The 16556-nt window shown below is 51.3% G+C and overlaps 1 protein-coding gene across 2 annotated transcripts; it reads right to left on the bottom strand.

Moving 5' to 3' along the window:
* Nucleotides 1-1590: 1590 nt before the first annotated feature.
* LOC144942082 (enoyl-CoA delta isomerase 2-like) lies at nt 1591-16556 on the bottom strand. 2 transcript variants are annotated; one of them, XM_078868760.1, is made up of 10 exons: nt 16479-16556; nt 11242-11410; nt 9803-9901; nt 7962-8141; nt 7371-7440; nt 6897-6999; nt 6402-6522; nt 5215-5304; nt 4508-4651; nt 1591-3329 (listed from the first exon to the last, which is right to left on the bottom strand). In XM_078868760.1, the coding sequence occupies exons 1-10, from the start codon at nt 16526-16528 to the stop codon at nt 3174-3176; spliced, it is 1182 nt and encodes a 393-aa protein (XP_078724886.1). In that variant the 5' UTR covers nt 16529-16556; the 3' UTR covers nt 1591-3173. The 2 variants fall into 2 exon arrangements, with proteins under 2 accessions (XP_078724886.1, XP_078724887.1); XM_078868761.1 differs by lacking the exon at nt 16479-16556 and adding an exon at nt 13222-13588.

Consider the following 16556-nt stretch of genomic DNA (forward strand, 5'->3'; position numbering starts at 1 on the left):
ACCGTGATGATGTGAGGCGGTCTTCTTTCTGCAGTGGATAGACCTTGGCTCATGGTGATGTGGACATCGATATCCAGCAGTGGACAGACCATGGCTCATGATCCTGATGTACACGAGTTTGTACTTTACCAGCACCAGTGTGACACGTGACGCAGCACTGTGGACACGTGTCATTACTTGAATGAAACATTAGGCCGCTAATGTTTTTTGCTGGGTACGTGACCATTAATAATGAACTAAAATTGATTCTTTCGCACTTTAAACGCATCGAATGCATCGAAGCACGATTTATCATTTACGGAAAAGTTTATACTCGGGCTAATGGAACTAACAATCATACTTAATACACGTTTTTGGGTTAGACCGTCTAAATATATGTCGTTAAACCCGCCACCACCAATTACTGTAGTAAGGTTTGTCACGTAAACAGAACATGCCGTACTAGTGACATGGTCACTAGTACAGCACATCGGTGTATTGATATTGGTCGCGAAAGCCTACGTGTTAAACAATAATACTATAAAAATGGACACGATGCAAAATACATACGAGAAGACACATATAAGACAATCATATTCTGTATGTTACCAGGTAAGGCCCACTCACCTATGTAGCTCTTTTACTGGTAGGAACCTCCTGGTTACACCAGCCCACAGGGGATTATTGTGTCCATCGTGCAGGGAGGGGCTGGGTGGAGGGGAGGGGCTGGGTGGGGAGGGTGGGACTGGGTGGGGAGGGTGGGGCTGTGTGGGGGGTGGGGCTGGGTGGGGAGGAGCTGGTCACCCCGTGGTGCCCTTATAAAACTCAAGGTTCAACCTACTCACGCCGGCTTGTGCCCGCCCTCACAGTCGGGCATATTTGCGGAATACACCACGCCGCCGTTGACCCTGGCCATTGACCGAGCAACCCAACGTTCCTACCAGCTCCCTCCGCAGCAGGAAAGTGTTTCATAGCGACTTGGCCACAAATGATAGCTCAGCGAAGTGGCTTAACGTGTGGAAACTTACAGCAGCCAAAAACGCATGATGTTGATTCTCGAGGATTCTGGAAACATGAACCCCAAACTGCAGTGGTTCATAGACTCGTTTGGCTAACGGTGAATCGCTCAATTTGTGGCTAAATTTCAGTTCCGAGAGTTAAAACAAATATATCAGTTCGACTGTCACGCAGACGAGCATTAACTACGCAGAGTGGGAGCGGATGTGTGCCGCTCTCTGCTGTGCGTGGGGCAGAGCGCCACTTGAAAGAGGGCATCTGAAGAGGCAGCTCTGGGATATCCGCTTCTGAGGGTCGTTTCTCTCTCTGCGAGACACGCGGACGGACTTATCTCCTGCTAAATCAGATTAAAAAATACGAAAATTATTTCAAAATGTGAGGGCAAGTCCATCCACTTCTAGGTTTCTGAAGTGTTCATGACCGTGTCGAGTTTGTCAAATGTCCTCCGATAAGGCCACTGTGCTCCCGTTGAACAACTCTTGCGTCACAACTGCCATTCACCACCCAATGTGGCGGTGAAGTCACTAACGGCGCTTGTGCCAGGCTAGGTGCACCTCGTCGTTACAAAGACACTCCCCGAGACACAACGGACCAATGAAATTGTATTTATATTTGCATATTCTCATTCAAAAAAGTTACGCTAATCGATTTCACGTTGGAAAAAAGTGGAAATGCACTTCGAGACGTCTCCCCCATGGCGATTCGGACGCCATGGCCCTGAAATGAATGCCCCATTAGTGGACCCAGGACGAATTCGATCTCAAACCGAACAGAGCGGTGCGATGGATGTGCACTCTCTCTCACTGGCTCGCTCGCTCTCAGCATCACTACTCACTCACCGACTCGCTCACCCAATCTGCACACCTGCTCATTCGCAGACTCACTCACGGACTGACTCACAGACTCGCTCGCTCTCTCTCTCCCTACACGCTCACCGACTCAATCTCTCACTCAACACTGGCGCGAGCAAAGGTGGTCCTCTTCAATGTATACAATAACACAAGCAGAGGTCTCGCCACCACTATGACACGGACACGATCCTCCCGGTCGAGCAGCACGTGCTGCTAGTGCAGTGTTTAGCGCAGGCCACTAAAAATCACCCAATCGTCCGAGTATAGATTCCCGGCACCGGCTAGCATCAGTGGGAAATGATACCTGAACCGACTCTGGGCCTCCCCTAGAGTGACTCGGCCTAAAATTAGTATCTGCTATGTGTGGGCATGGTCCTGACCACCCCACCCCCCGTTGTTGCGGTGCTCCAGCCTTAACAGCGTGCCCATGTCCCACTGTTCTGTCGAGCCTAGACACGCAGTTGCATTTGTAAGATAAATAAAAAATTATATTGCATTGCAATCGTTGCTCACCAACAGCATCTTGTGTTTGTGGATTTGTATGTGTAGGCGCATATGTGTGTGTGTGCTGCGTGCGTATGTGGGCAGCGGTGTAGTGGTTAGCACACACTGGCGACCCGAGTTAGATTCCCGCTCACGGCTAACATCGGTGATGAATATCTGAACCTGGTCCTGGACGTCCCCTAAGGTCGACTCAGCCTTAAATGAGTACCTGGTATGGTGAGTAAACATCAGCAATGGGTAGACAAAAACGGCCGACCGGGCGTGTTGCTGACCACCCACCCCTTTGTGTGCCGGGTTGGTCTGCACAGGTGCTTGCTAACAACACTTTTCCCAACAATCTGTTAAGGCTATATTGGAGGCATTTTTCTCTGTGTGTGCACGTGTGGTGAGTACTCTATATGTGTGCGTGTACATGTGTCTGCGTGCGCGTGTGCCTGCCTGTGCGTGTGTCTGCGTGCATGCGTGCATGTATGTATGTGTGCATGTATGTATGTGTGCATCATCACAGCCCAATACTCTTTCAACAAATCCTGACAGTGCAGCAGCAGCTGCTGATTGGGCGTTTACGAAACGGAATCTTGAGAAACGCGCGCTGCTACAATCAGTCCCATTCGGCGCCAATTCGTCGCTCACGGATGGAACTCAGAGCACATTCCAAAGCGGTACACTCACACGCAATCTCCCGGCGGTACAACACGACATGACCACGACGCCTAACCACTAAACCGCACCCCACCACCACCACCGCGACGATGAGAAGTGGCGCCACACGGCACCGCACACAGCGGCCGCCTCACCCCACCCCCTGCCCCTGGCGGCGGCCTACAGCTTGGCCTTGCTCTGGAAGAAGCCTGCGATGGCGGCCATGCAGTCTTCGGACTGCCAGCGCTCGATGAGCCGCTGGCACTCGCGCAAGTTGGCAGCATGTAGCGCCTCTCGCTCCGCGTCGCGTGACAGCTGCTTGGAGAACGCCAGGGACTGTGCGCGCACACGTGACGACACATCGTTAGTTTGCCTGCTCTTAACTCCCCCCAGCACCTCCGAATAGCACGGTTGGCTACGTACGGTGCGAATGAAGTTCAACGTACGTATGTGCCCTGCGACGCGACCTCGTTACGCAGAGCGGCGCAAATGGCCGTCATCGCACGTCACACAGTTGGAGCATCGCTCGTACGGAGTAATACAATTTTTATCCAAACAACAAAAACTAACTATTTTTACTGTACCAGTCAAATACTTTCATGCATGTTGATTCGAAATGTGGAGGGAAAAACCGGAGGACCCGGAGAAAATCTACGTGACCACAGGGAGAACATGCAAACTCCAAATATACAGCAGGCGTTATGGTCAGGATTGAACCCACAACCTCCTGCATACCAGTCGAGGTAGTTAACACCTCGCCACCATGGTGCAGCCCTTTGTGCATCTCACTACCGGATGGTTATACACGTGGGAATAAATCAGAGCACCAGCAAAATACCCACACGTGCAAGGGGGCAACACTCTATCCCATATAGATGAAACAGGTGGCGTGCACATTTTCTGTGCTGTCATCTCCTGGCGAGCCAAGTATGGCTCCACCTCGACACCAACAGGGAAGGGAGTTTCGCAACATCTCTGCAGCAATTCACTAGCCCTTGCTGCCTTCAGTGCTGGGTTACAGGCAGCCACGATGTGCACAGCCACCACCACATAGTTAAGTGTTCTCAGAAGGACGAATAGATGGACAAAAAATGTTGTGGGCAGATCAATAAGCAGCTGTCAGCTTCGTAAAATGACAAACAACAGGGATGTACAAAAAAGAGTCGAGTGCCATTTAAGATGTTGCTGTGTTTACTGCCAGCCGTCAACATTTTTTGTCGCTGCTTTTGATTCTAGCACCAGGAAAGACTCGCTGAGTCTTCAGACTCTCTTTCAGGAGGGTCCTGCCAAGTTTTTGCAGCAGTGGGCGGCAATGTTTGCTGCGTGCGATCCAAAGCGAGTAATTTTCAGGTCATTATTTTTCAGCACTGGGATGCTTTTGGGCCAATTCCCGTTACAGTAAAAAGTACCGTGTTTTTTTTTGCCATTATAGGAAATCTGAGAACCCACTGTGCCCAAACTGAGCAATTTGCGCAAAACAATAGAAACGACGGAACAACGATGGAACCATGCACCTTCTTGGGCAGCTTGGCCAACGTTTCCAAGCGAGCCCACACCTCCCGCTGGAAGCTGTTTTCGGGGTAGACTTCGGTGACAAGGCCCAGGTCGCACGCCTGCTGGGACGTCAGCCTCTTGTTGAAGAGAAGCATCTCGGTGGCCTGGGAGATCGTGAGGACAGGGTGCGCGTGAGACGGACGGACAGAGGGGGATGAGCAGGAGAATGTGCGCATGTAGCATGCACGTAAATTTTACGTGTGGATGTGTGTTGTTTATATGCGTTGTCAGTCTGTGAATGTCCGAAACACCTGGAATTCTATCGGCTCAAGGAGACTCACACAAAGACCAGTAAACTCACCCAGAGACCCACAGACTCAGTGGAGACACATTGGGCATGTTTCTCTGCTAATGCCCCAAAACACCTGGAATCCCATCGCTTGACGCATCGTTTCGTTACCCCTTTTGTCCAAATCACAATTTGATGCCGAGCTGTCTATGCTTCTTGATAACCTCACATGCAATTACCATTTGACCTATACTAGGGATGTATGTGGGTGGTCCAGGTGGTGCTGATGGGTAGGAGGAGGAGCTGGCTAGCGGCTTGCGCGCTCGCGTGATATTGGCGATGCTGGTGATGTGCCAAGCCTCTGGAGGCAGGAGGCCGAGTGGCATTGGAACGGGCAGCGAGCGCCAGGACGCCAGGGTACGGCATGGCGGAGCTCACCTTGGCGGCGCCCATGAGCTTGGGGAAGATGTAGGAGGAGCAGCCTTCGGGGCTCTGACCCAGCTGGCTGAACGGGGTGTGGAACGTCGCCTTCAAGGGAGACAGAGCGAGCACCGTGAGCACACACCGAGATACTAAAGAGCTATTAAACAATTTTTATTTTACCAGGTAAGGCCCACTGAGCTATGTAGCTCGTTTTTCAGAAGCCACCTGGGTATCACAAATGATAGCGTAACTAAGTGGTGGCTTATCGTGTGGATCGAACCCACTACCTCCTGTATACCAGGCGATGGAGATAACACCTCACCACCGGTGGCGCCTCCATTCATCGTGCATGCAAATCGTACGCAAACGTTCCCATGAGGCTCATGGTCAAAAGAATCAAGAGTACAATCGAGGTAGGCCAAATAATACGGAAAATATAGACGGAAAACAGAAAAAAAAAAAGACTTGCAGATCAAAACAGTACTGACACAAAAAACAATGTGTATGTGTGTGTGTCTGTGTGAGCACGTCTTTCTGTGGGGAGTGGTAGTGTAGCGGTTAGCGCACTTCACCACGAACCCAGCGACCCAAGTTTGATTCCTGCTCACGGCCGACACTAGTGAAGATTATTTGAATTGGTCCTGGGCCTCCGCTAGGTCGACTAGGCCTCAAATAAGTACCTGGTGCGGTGTGTAAACATCGCCACTGGGGAGACAGGCGGCCGGGCGTGGTACTGGCCACCCACTCCCTCGTGAGCCATGCCAACCTTCTTTGGTGGTCGCTAACAGCACCTGCCTCAACAGTCTGTTAAGGCTACACGGGGGATCTTTGTCTTTGCATGTATTTGTACAGGAGAATGGTGGCGCAGCGGTTAGTGCGACGCGTTGCAAACCTGGCGACCCGAGTTCAGTTCCCGCTCACGAGCAATATCAGTGGCGAATATCTGAACTGGTCCTGGGCCACCCCATAGGTCGACTCATAGACTTAAACGAGTACCCAGTGCTGTGTGTAAAAACATCAGCAACGGGGAGACAAAGGCGGTCAGGGCGGCCATGGCCTTGGCCATTCACGCCCACGTGTGTGTGCCGAGCCGACCTTCAATAATGCCTGCTACAACAGTGCTTGCCACAACAGTCTGTTAGAGGGGGTTTTGCCCGGGGGATCCCTTGTGATGTAGACATGCATGTGGGTGGGTGGCCGACCCTGCTGCTGGCGTAGACGGCGTCGTAGAGGCCGAGCAGCGTCACCGACACGCCGACCGCCGGGCCGTTCACCACCGCCACCAGTGGCTTGGGGAATTCGATGAAGGACGACACAAACCTACTGCTCGCGCAGAGGTGAACAGCCATTGTTACCAACGCCAATCAAACGCCCCCATCACCGTCGTCCGTCGCGCCCCCCCCCATCACCATCATCCATCACCCATCATCATCGCCAATCACCAGCGTCTATCCTCACTGCTGCCCTTTACCACCGATAACTACTCACCACTATAGTGCATAAACAGCACTGACCATCATCGTCACTACTTGTCACCCGCCACCACCACCAATCACGACCACCGCCACTCATCACCACCATCGCCACTGACCACCATTGCCCATCACCACTGGCATTTATCAATAACCATCAGCACCCAACAACAGCACCACCTTTGACCACCACTGCCACCCCCTCACCCACTCCCCCCGGCTCACCGCAGCAGCTCGGCGGCGTCGAGCGCCATCTGTTTGATGCCGCTGGGCGGGATGTTGGTGAAGTTGCTGAGGTCGTTGCCGCTGCAGAAGTAATCGCCGGCGCCTGGGGCAAGCGGTGCATGCGTGCCGGTGAACACACACACTTGCGCGTATGCGCTCGCTCACACTCTCGCCGGTGTTCACACATACACACTGGTGCAGGTGCACACATGGCTAAAGTGTTTCATTCACGGTGCTATGAGTCTGGTAACCCGAGAGCAACTCCCAGCCACGGCTATCTGACCCCTCCCCACCACTTCACTAAGCAACATTGACCAGCGTGAAGTACGGTCAAACAAACCTCGTGACCTCATTGCTGTGTGGAGGCCTTCATCCAGCAGTGGATTGACAAAAAGGGCTGCAAACGAATGCTGATGTACAACATTGGAACAAGCATATCTATATGTAGATGCGATGGCGTTTGGAGAATCTCACCTGTGATAACGGCAAACGCGGACTCGTCTTTCCCAGCCTCCTCCAACGCCTTCATGATCTCTTCGTACATCTGGGAGGCGACACGGGTACTCAAGGACCATCGCAACATATCGCACCTCTCACGCGTCGGCACTTGCAAACCGCACATCCTCCGTGACGATGGTATGCACGTCTTAAGTCAGATGGCGGCAGGCGTTCCCAGTGAGCTACTGGGCCATTCTTTTAACGGCGAGTCAGCCGGGAGATAGCGGTGGCAGCAAAGCGCTGCGGAGGCGATATGTTAACTCCCTTGCCTGGTATGCAGGAGGTCGTGGGTTCGATCCCAAACCTGACACCTGCTGTATATTTGGAGTTTGCGTGTTCTCTCTCCCCGTGGTGGTGTAAATTTTAATCCTGGCTCTTTCCCCTCCACATTTAGAATCAACGTGCGTATATAGTATTTGGCTGCTGTAAATTTACACATGATAGGCCACTAAGTTAAGCTGTAATTTGTGGTCAGGTCACTTCTGAAAAAGAGCTATATAGCTCAGTGGGCCTTATCTGGTAAAATAGAAACATTGTTAAGTTTAGAGTTGGGTTTGCGGGCGTCACCGTGATGTTGATGGCGTTCTTCTTGTCAGGCCGGTTCAGCGTGATCACCGTCATGTTGTTCTCACGCTTCAGCTGCAGGGTCTGGTAAGCTGTGGCGCCGGGCTCCGTCGACGGAGCAGCAGGAGCCTCGGCCGCCACCAGCGAGTCGATGAGCTGCACGTATTTCAGTCGAGCCTCCTCCTGCCGGGGTTCAACGATCGGGGCGGGGGGGTGGTGTTGTCATCACGAGCAATCGTGACTAGAGATACGGCTCATGCGGTCAGTCGCTGGGGATCAAACCGAGCTGAGACCTCAATCTGTAAATTAAAACGAATAATAGCTCAACAAAGTGGATTATCGTGTGGAAATTTATTGCAGCCACGCAAACTCCAAATATACAGGCGTCAGGGTTCTGGATCAAACCCACGACCTCCTGTATACCAGGCGAGGTCGTTAACATCTCACCACCGTGGTGCCCTCTAACCCAGGATCTCAATATACATACAAAGGTGGTTGGGTGATTCATGGGGTAAATCGTTGGAGACCAAATCGGGTTGAGACACCTCAATCCGTATTGCAACAACTGGAGAGATGCGGTAGAGCTGGCCGTGACGATCTCTGGACCTTGACCTGGCATTGAGGTTGCCATGTGCGACTCGCCATACCCCCAACTAAGAAAGTTAAAGTGAGAGGTGGTCCAAGGCCAGGTCAGAGATGGTCAACGGGCAACGGCTGAGATCTTGGGTTAGAGTGAAGGATTCAGCCCTCCTCGACGTAGCTGGGTCTCTTCAAATGTAGAGAGCCGATGGTCTCAGCCCGTTTACCAATTATCCACGCGCAAAAAAATACGTCGCGTTAAATTCCATTTACACTTAAAATTGGCTCAATCCAGCTCTGAGAATAACACGAAAATATATCCATTTGATTGTCATGCCGCGAACATGTCCACTACAAAGCTGTCAAAATCTGAGAGTTTGATTACCATATAAGAACTCAATTACAAGGTCAATCTGGTGAAGATGGCCTTAGAATGGAAAGATAACACGAGCACATGCGCTCTAAATGTTGGGATAATGATTTTATGTTTGAAATAGTTGCCCTCCTTTATGCCGGGGCAATTCAGAACTTGCATCATCTCGAAGATTTTTATAGGGCACCCTCAGTGGAAGCTATCTCTGTGCGGCACCTGGACTGCAAGTGGGCATTCGTCTGCCAGTAGGGGGCAATGATTCGGGTATTTTTCGAATTGGCAAATTTGGGCTAAAGAGTTATTATGTTTCTTTTCGCACGAAAGCCTCACTGACTCATAACTCTTTCAGGTGGGTCCTTAAAAGTGTTTTCAGTCGGGGCGTGGCGATTGCTGTGTATATTCCAAATGGGTAATTCGCGGCGCAGGCCCCACCCCATCATCACCTCCCCCGCCCACGGCCACTCGGTGTCGGCCATCACCCCGCCCATGATTTAAGTGTCGTTAGTTTCAAGTCTGAACATCTTTCATCGTGCACTCTTCACAAGTCGGGTCCACCACGAATGCACGCTGGATCACACGTGGTAAGCTCTTGGGAATAATGGTTTTTTAAGTCTTGCGAAATTGGCTCGGACTCTGATGGATCCCGAACATCTGTCTAACGGCTTCCATCTTACCGGTAATTGGTATTTTTCAAGTCACCCTGTGCTTGGAGATACGGCGAGCAAATTACACAGGGGATCTTTAACGTAGACCTCGAAGCAGACAAGGGCGTATCTTTACGGTTAACAAATCGGCGGTAATGACCAGGATGGCCTGCTGGCATTTGAACCGGCGAACCACCTGGGCCACATCATCAGCCCGTAGCCTCCCGGAACCGACACGCGGCAGTTACCTTGCTCAGAGGTCCCAGGTTCTTCCACGCCTCCCACTTCATTTTGTTGACAAAGTCCAGCATTCCGGGCTTGGGGGTGTTGCAAGACCCCTGCGTGGACTGAACGGACACAGCAGGGCACATCAAGACCCACCGCCAACGCTCAACCACAGCGCCAAACCGACAGCTCAAAATAGAAATCGCCACCGACGCCGCTTCTACACCTCCCCCGCACCCAAAAATAACATTTGGCGGCTGGCTCAGGCTGCCTCCAACGCCATGGAAATTCCATCCGGACCCAGCAGGGGGAAAACGTGCTGATAACGATTTCTGTCAGCAAGCGGCGCTGCAGGAAGCAGCTTACGGGGAGGCCGGCAGAAACACGACTGACCACTTCCGTTACAACGCCACCTTGCAGCAGGAAACAAAGATCCCCGTATAGCCTCAACAGACTGTTGGGGCAAGTGCTGTTAGCGAGCACCTATGATGGCCGGCACGGCACACGAGCAGGTGGGTGGCCAGCACCTCGCCCAACCGCCTTCGTCTCCCCAGTGACGACGTTTACACACCGCACCAGGTACAGCAGGATACACACACACGCGCACATAAGTACGGTGCTTTTGTAAAAAAAAAAAATTATGAGAGGGGGTGGGGTTGAGCCTTTGGTAGGGGGGATTTTTTGTCCCCCGGGACTGCTGCACCTGTACTCATGTCCATCTCTCTATCTTTCTATATCGCTCTTCATGTCACAGTCGACCTCTCCTCCTCCCCGCGTCTCTAGAGACCGTCTACTCTGTACACCTCCGCACAGGGGTGTTTTCCCTCTGGCCGGCTGCTGTATACCTCGGTGTGTGGTGGTGGTGATTGGGGTTGTGTAGCGGTTAACGCTACGCTGCGTTACGAACCCAGCGACCCGACTTCGATTCTCGCTCACGGCCAACACCAGTGACGATTATCCGGACCGGTCCTGGGCCTCCCCTAGGTCGACTCAGCCTCAAATGAGTACCTGGTGTGATGTGTAAAACCATTGCCACTGGGGAGCCAAATGCGGTCGGGCGTGGTGCTGGCTACTCACCTCCTCGTGTGCCATGCTGCCCTTCATAAGTGCTATTTGCTAACAGCACTTGCTCCAACAGCATGTTAAGGCTATATGGAGGATCTTTGTCTTTGGTGGAAGTGGTGGTGGTGATTGGGGTTGGGGAGGTAATGGTGGGGGGGGTGGTGGTGATTGGGGTTGTGGTGGTAGTGATTGGGATTGTGGTGGTAGTAGTGATTGGGTTGTGGCGGTGGTGATGGTGGTGATTGAGGTTGTAGTAGCGATGGTGGTGATTGAGGTTGTAGTAGTGATGGTGGTGATTGAGGTTGTAGTAGTGATGGTGATTGGGGTTGTGGTGATGGTGGCGGTGGTATGGAGGGGGGCGGTAGTTGGTGGGGGTAGTTGGTGGGGGTGCGTGTACCACCTGCTTGAAGAGTGCGTAGATCAGGAGCTTTGCCTCATTTCCTGGGTCCGACGTCAGCTGTCCCAGCCGCTGCTTCGCCGTCTCAAACTCGGCCTCACTCGCCACAGGACGCATGGCCACGGCGGAGCTGCGGAGGCCGGCACGAGGAATGTCTCTCCACGGCACTGTCCTGCACGGCGGCGACGACCAAGCGGACGAACACGTGGTCAAGACGACGCGACGTCGCACCGCTCCGAGCTCCGGAGTGCGAACTCTGAACAACTTCTGAAGACGGCCGCAGTAGTGCGTGGCGAAAGCCCGAGAGAAGATATGCTCAGCAAGAAATACCACACTCGGATCATGAGTGGCAGCGAAAACCTACACGTTGAATCCTCCGGAGGGACAATGCCGCCGACGCCGCCGAGCGGTATGGCTGGCGTTTATGCTGTGAACTCTGTACCACTTTGCCAATCATCACTGGTCAGTGGTAACGGTGCAGCGGGTGAATGATTGACCTGCTGTTGTTTTTCCTCGTGGTGCTGAACTGAACTCTAAAAGTGACGCGAGTCTGGATCGCCAAGCTCGTCCCTTAAACAGGAACGACTCTGGAGGAGTCCTTGGCGCCATCGTCTTTCCACCGTGATATGCGAACCAGGAGCTCATTCTTGTGCTACTTTTGGCTCTTTAGTTAAAAGCGAAACGACGGATAAACATCTTCTACTAAATCAATAGTATGGCGAGTGCGATGAAAACCAGCACTTTTCAATCAACAAGTAGAATTATGATGGTGTGCTGTGCTGGACTACGCCCCAAATGTCTATACTCACGACTTCACCAACCTGCACTGACCAGTACGGTGAAATATGGCCAAAAAACCTTGATGACCCGTATGGCTTTGGGAGGCCCTCATCCAGTAGTTTATTGACAAAAAGATTAACCTGTAAAAACAAAGTTTTTCACTATAAATCCTTTATATGTGTTGCATCGGTTTTATTTTATTATTCATTTCTGTTTTTCTTTTGCTTTCGATTGGTTTACATTACATTCCATGACAGGAGGACCTTGCTGTGTTTTCAGTTTCTTACAAAGAGCAAGACAATAAATTACAGTACGTGTTCAATGGGCCACAAACCAGCCCACATTGGTCTTCGAAACGGGCGGCTAGAGTCCTCTCGTCCTCTGGCTTGAGATGGCTGCCACCTATGGGTCAGATGATTGCCTGCCACCATTAAGCAATTGGTAATTAAATATAAAAAAAATGTTCCTAAAAAGTGTAAAATTTTGGAAATTTTTTTCACGAAAATAAATTGCCACGCACAACGAGTCTGTGTGCAAAATGTCAGCTCGATTGGATCACGGGAAATGGGTTAAAAAACGACCGAAAGATTTGCACGGTCGTAAGCGCGCAAGCAAGTGAACTTAATATAAAGGATTTAAAAAGGGGCCGTCTGTACATGTGCACCGCAATGAAGATCATGCCAACGTCGACAGCATTGTGATGATGATGATGAGGGTTTGAAAACAATTGTAATGCTGTCACTGTCCGCCAAATAGGTTCGAGAGAGTAACCAGGCAGGCCGTAGCCAGCCGGCAATCCTATTTTGGGTTGGAGTGGCAGTAGTGTGTCTATGTTGAACTTCTTTCGAACCGTATGTAGCCAAATGTGCCAATCAGAGGTGCGGGGTAAAGAACAACAAACTAAATACAAAAATAAGTTCTCCAGCAATGAGTTTGTGATCAAAATAATAAAAGTGCACAACTCCAGTGGCTTCCTAATATCGGAAGAGCGTTTCCAGATGGCCACAGAAGCGTAACTGAAAGCGCGCGATGCTGCGGTGACTGTCTGTCCGATGGCCAGCCAAAATCCTCTGCTGTGAGGATGAACAGGAGTTCGCATGTTGATTTATATGCTCCTTGACAAGATCAGCAAGGTATTGTGGTTCATTTGTGGCAAGAGCTTTAAAAGTGGCGGCGCTGATTGCATTAAAAGTTGCTACTCACTCTCCCGTCCAGGTCACGCCTTCTCGTGAGACTCAACTCCTGCCGACGAGACAGCGTGTCGAATCCAATCCAGAGTTTGCGCGAGTTTGAACCAATGCCACTTGAAATTATGGGCTCCAATATGGCCGCGTGGCAAACTTATCTGATGGAATGTGTAAAAGAAAAATGCCCAAGTGAGATTATATATACATGGCTGTGCAGTGCACGTATGCAACTCGCAAACAACTATACCACCCCCGACCCGCCTCTCTCTCTGGTGGTGACTTTGGCTGAGGTTGTGGTAACGCTGGGTGAAGGTCAACGGGTGTGTGGATTTCTTGGGCTTCACAGCCAAATGTCCAATCGCCTGCAGGAAAGCTGTTTAAACCCCAGGACCCATCCACCGACTTGTTGACCTGTGATGGTTCTAGACTACTGTGTGTGGTTTAGATGTTAGGGTTCTCTTCTTCTTTCGTATGGCTGATGTACTACTATTTTTTTTTATCAGAGAAGGCCCACTGACCTATACAACTCTTTGTCAGAAGCGACCTTGCCACAAATGATAGCTCAACGAAGTGGCTTATCATGTGGAAATGTATAGCATCCAAATACTCTAAGCGCATGTTTATAAATGGTGAGGGAAAACCTGGAGGACCTGGAGAAAAATCCACGTGGCCACGGGGAGAACGTGCAAACTCCAAATATACAGGCATCAGGGTCGGGATCGAACCCACGACCTCCTGTATACCAGGAGAGGGAGATAAAATCTCGCCACTACGGCATCCTTGTTGCGCCGCATGTAGATGCATGTAGATGCGGAGCAACAACTGCAACTTCACATTCAGGTGGTCAAGCCAGACAACCGCGTCAGGAGCAGCGGAGTGTGTCGCCGTGATGTTTCCTTCGTATTTGCGGATCGTACATTGGATGTGAGGGTTAGGGCTGTGTGTCGAGACCACTGATGCAACCTCCTCCACCTCCCCATCCTCATCTATCCTGACCCCGTGCTCTCACTTCTACGATCCGTTTCCACCCTCTTCCATTTTCTTCTGTCTTCCCCCACCCATTCCCTTGTTTTTGTTTCCATTCACTATACAGGATCCTTGTGACTCTTACTTCCCTTTCCCGTGGGGCGGGTGTCATGGGTAAAACGTTGCTCGTGTCCGTGAAATATTGTGGGCGCTATGACTCGCATTATTATTCTTATTGCAGCATTAGCATGTACCTAGAACAGCTATTGAAGATGGCCCAGGTTCAAAGTAATACAACAAAGAGGTGGGTGGATGGGTGGGAGTCGGAGTGCTCTTGGCAATGTAACTCTGTACACCTCTACGTAACTCCATGGCACTCCACATAATTCTAAAAGGTTGACTATGTACGGTGCGAAAGAAGTTCAACATACATGCGTATTGCTCTCTGTGTGACTCTACGTAACTGCAATGTTGTGTAACTGCCGCCAATGCCGGCGGTCTTGGGCTGTGGATGTCCTTGTAGCAGAGCTGCGAAGCTCATCTGGAGGGGGGGGGCCTTGCCAGCAGAGCCCTTGAGACTGTGCAGAAACGTACCCTTGGGCAGTAAACGTCGCTGGAAGAGACGAAGATCGGTTGGAGGGTCAAGCCTCACAACGGAGTGGCAGACCAGACGTCCACCACACGGGGAGATGGAGCAATGAAATCGGCTCGTTATGACGAGATGGACTGTCGCGTGGCGAGACTGTGAGATGAGTTGAGCGATCTTGGGGGGGGGGGTCGTCATCTAGCAGTGGATAGATTATGGCCGATAATGATGAAGGCGAGGGCTTTGTGTGGTTTAGTGGTCGTTAAAGAGGTAAAGTGTCGCAGTTAGCGTGCTGCACAAACAATCCAGCGACCCGAATTCCATTTCCGCTCACGGCCAACACCACTGACGATTATCTGAACCAGTCCTGGGCCTGCCTTAGGGTCGACTCAGCCTAAAATGAGTTCCCGGTGCAGTGTGGTGTAAACATCGCCACTGGGGAGACAAAGGCGACCGGGCGTGGTGCTGGCCACCCACCCCCTCGTGTGCCGTGCCGGCATTCATAGGTGCTACTCGCCAACAGCACTTGCCCCAACAGTGTGTTAAAGGTTACACGGGGGGTCTTTTGGTCGTCCTCTGGTCTAACACCGTTTTGAGACGAGGCTCAAAAGAAAGCTGTCTCTGGTGTGGACCAATCAATTTTAAGGACAATGCATATATTATCAGAGTACGTTTGTTGTTTGCATTCTGACAAGTATTGTGGTTAATGCAGACATGATTCCTTGTAAAAAGTTTCAGTTTGGTGTTTTAACATCTTAACACCTGTTTTGTTGCCAGAAAAAAGGGGAAAAAACTATTCTCATATTTTGGTGCCGGCAAAGGAGGTCCCTACGTTGTTACAGAGTTAGGCTGACCGCTGGCGATGCACCTGTCAAATCATCCCTGGTGCGCGAAACCCACAGCACTTGCGATTATCCCGTAACCTCCTGCCGGGCGCCTTCACCACCGCACGTGACTTAAAGGTGCACCTAGCCTGGCACAAGCGCGTTATGACGTCGCTAAGAGAGTTAACGCTGCAATCTATATGGGCAACCACCACCACCATGTATACAATAGGTTGCTGCCGGGCTACGTGGGAGGGCAGAGCAGTCAAAACTCCTTCCCCCGCACCTCCGATTCGCACAGTTGGCTACCATTCCTGTCAACCCCTTGTCAGTGCCCTACCTTACTACAGACCAATTCAGACCTTACCGGTCACCCCGTGGCCCTTATAAATCTACAAAGTACCATCACAAGGGAGAAACACAAACAAATAGACACTTAATTTGTGCTGCCCGCATTGAACCTAAAAAACTCAATTTCCCTGCACAAGAATACAGGGTAAGCCGTATGGGTTGACCGCTTTGGAGCTACGTACGGTGCAAAAGAAGTTCAACAACAACAGTGTACGTACTGCCCGGCGTGGCGAAATATGGTGAAGACAACCACAGCCCCACCACGACCCGCACGGTGTGGAAAGAACTTCGTTAATCCATCCAGCAGTAGATTCAGCGCGGTACAGTGCACGCGTACAGTGCGTTGTAGAGGGGTAACGAGACCCGGCTTCAGTTCACCCACTTGGCTCAAACCCTTTGCGAACTTTGATTTGCGTGTAAATAACTTTTTTTCGTGTTTATACATTTCTCTTTCATAAACGACGGCGATAATTACAACTCTGACGGAGCGTTTTCCGAAACGTCTCGGCCCGCAGCCGCCAAATCGCCGAATTCGCCGTCACCGACCTGAACGAAGCACGGAGCAGAAGCCCACCCAGCCGAGTCACAGACGCCATGGCAAAGTGATGTCCGACCCGCGAGATG

Source organism: Lampetra fluviatilis, chromosome 26 (genome assembly GCF_964198595.1).
Source record: "Lampetra fluviatilis chromosome 26, kcLamFluv1.1, whole genome shotgun sequence".
NCBI classification, from domain to species: Eukaryota; Metazoa; Chordata; class Hyperoartia; order Petromyzontiformes; family Petromyzontidae; genus Lampetra; species Lampetra fluviatilis.

What these genes read in the sequence shown, in the direction of transcription:
- LOC144942082 (XM_078868760.1), bottom strand. Translation starts at nt 16,528, where the DNA reads ATGGCGTCTGTGACTCGGCTGGGTGGGCTTCTGCTCCGTGCTTCGTTC. An exon ending in GACGCCGCCGAGCTGCTGCG is followed by an intron (nt 6,523 to 6,896) that starts GTGAGCCGGGGG and finishes CTGCGCGAGCAG; the next exon opens with TAGGTTTGTGTCGTCCTTCA. An exon ending in AGCTCATGGGCGCCGCCAAG is followed by an intron (nt 4,652 to 5,214) that starts GTGAGCTCCGCC and finishes ACGATCTCCCAG; the next exon opens with GCCACCGAGATGCTTCTCTT.